The sequence below is a fragment of the Echinops telfairi genome, unplaced genomic scaffold (genome assembly GCF_000313985.2).
Source record: "Echinops telfairi isolate 266 unplaced genomic scaffold, ASM31398v2 ScPeMD7_23;HRSCAF=83, whole genome shotgun sequence".
NCBI classification, from domain to species: Eukaryota; Metazoa; Chordata; class Mammalia; order Afrosoricida; family Tenrecidae; genus Echinops; species Echinops telfairi.
In genome coordinates this window covers 4,231,865-4,233,364 of record NW_022103920.1, presented here as the reverse complement: position 1 = coordinate 4,233,364, position 1,500 = coordinate 4,231,865, and the positions used below count along the sequence as shown (strand labels likewise).

Below are 1,500 nucleotides of genomic sequence, written 5' to 3'. Positions count from 1 at the left end.
TGCAGGCGCAGGGCCATCCCTCCCCCCTCAGTGGGGGGCCCAAGATGGGGGCTGGGGTCACACCGCTTGAAGGGCCATTGCTGAGCCTCAGGGAAGCTGAGCGCATGGCCCTTGAAGGTTGAGGGAGGCCCTGTGTTTCAGGTCCGTGCCTCTGGGACCCCTGGAGGCCCTGGCCCCCTGACGCTGAAGGAGGTGGAAGAACTGGAGCAGCTGACACAACAGCTGATGCAGGACATGGATCAGACTCAGAGGCCGGGCGCGGCCCCCAGCGGTGAGCCTGCCGTGCCCATGCCCCTCACGTCGCCCGGTGCCCCCCCCTCACCTCACTGCCCCTGCTCCCCAGTGCTTCTGCAAATGCCCACCTCCCGCTCCCCAGGGCCCCTCCTCACTACCCTGCCTCCTACAGATCTCTGCGGCCGCTGCCACCAGCCGCTGGCCCGAGCCCAGCCTGCTGTCCGAGCGCTGAGCCAGCTCTTCCACATCACCTGCTTCACCTGCCACCAGTGTGCCCAGCAACTGCAGGGCCAGCAGTTCTACAGCCTGGAGGGGGCTCCCTACTGTGAGGGCTGTTATACAGTGAGTGCTGCTGGGGTGGGCCAGGGCTGTTGCCTGGTGGGAGTGTGTCCTGGCAGCCTGCCCACTGCTGCCTGCTTGCCCCCTGCAGGACACCCTGGAGAAGTGCAGCACGTGTGGGCAGCCCATCACGGATCGCATGCTGCGGGCCACCGGCAGGGCCTACCACCCACACTGCTTTACTTGTGTGGTCTGTGCCTGCCCCCTGGAAGGGACGGCCTTCATTGTGGACCAGGCCAATCAGCCCCACTGTGTCCCCGACTACCACAAGTGAGGACCCCTGCCCTCTCTGCCCAGTATCCCCTGTAGCTGCGCCCACCCCCACCCCCGGCCATGGTCTGGCCTGGGTGTCCATACTTTTTGGCCAGGCTCACTTTATGCTTGTGGAGTGAGTCAGTGTCCAGTGTTTCTGCAGCCAGGTGGGCTTTAGAAGTCCCTGTGGCTCTTTAGAAGTTGTGATGCCCCTTGGGCTAGACTTCTGAGACCCTGCCTCAGGGGCAGTTCTCCACTTCCCCTGTGCCCACAAGCTCCCTTAGTGTCCCACCCCCTTCTTCCTAGCAATAGACCAAAGGACTGCAGGAGCCCCAGGGCTGGGCTGAGCAAGGGTTCAGGGCCAGGGAGCCAAGGGCAATCCCTTTCCTGTGTGCTCTGGGGGTGAGGACGGAGCCTGGTGGCCAGCAGTGGGCCTCGGGACAGGCGGGGAGGCACGCACCGCGGTGTCCATGCTGACCCATGCCCGTTGCCCTGCAGGCAGTATGCCCCGAAGTGCTCTGTGTGCAGCGAGCCCATCACACCAGAGCCTGGCCGGGATGAGACCGTGCGGGTGGTGGCACTGGACAAGAACTTCCACATGAAGTGCTACAAGTGCGAGGTGCTCGCCTGGCTTCCTGGGTGCTGGGGTGGGCTCACCCACAGGTCAGGGAGCCC

The 1,500-nt window shown here is 64.7% G+C and overlaps 1 protein-coding gene across 1 annotated transcript in view; it reads left to right on the top strand.

Moving 5' to 3' along the window:
• ZYX (zyxin) overlaps positions 1–1,483 on the top strand; it is a gene marked incomplete at its 3' end in the record, with an annotated part of 38,387 nt that extends 36,904 nt beyond the window's left edge. Inside the window, exons 6-9 of the mRNA XM_045288905.1 lie at positions 142–271; positions 407–576; positions 665–843; positions 1,324–1,483. Of these exons, the coding sequence (XP_045144840.1) occupies positions 142–271; positions 407–576; positions 665–843; positions 1,324–1,483 (639 nt within the window). The remainder of the gene's footprint in view (positions 1–141; positions 272–406; positions 577–664; positions 844–1,323) is intronic.
• Between the last annotated feature and the right edge of the window lie 17 nt (positions 1,484–1,500).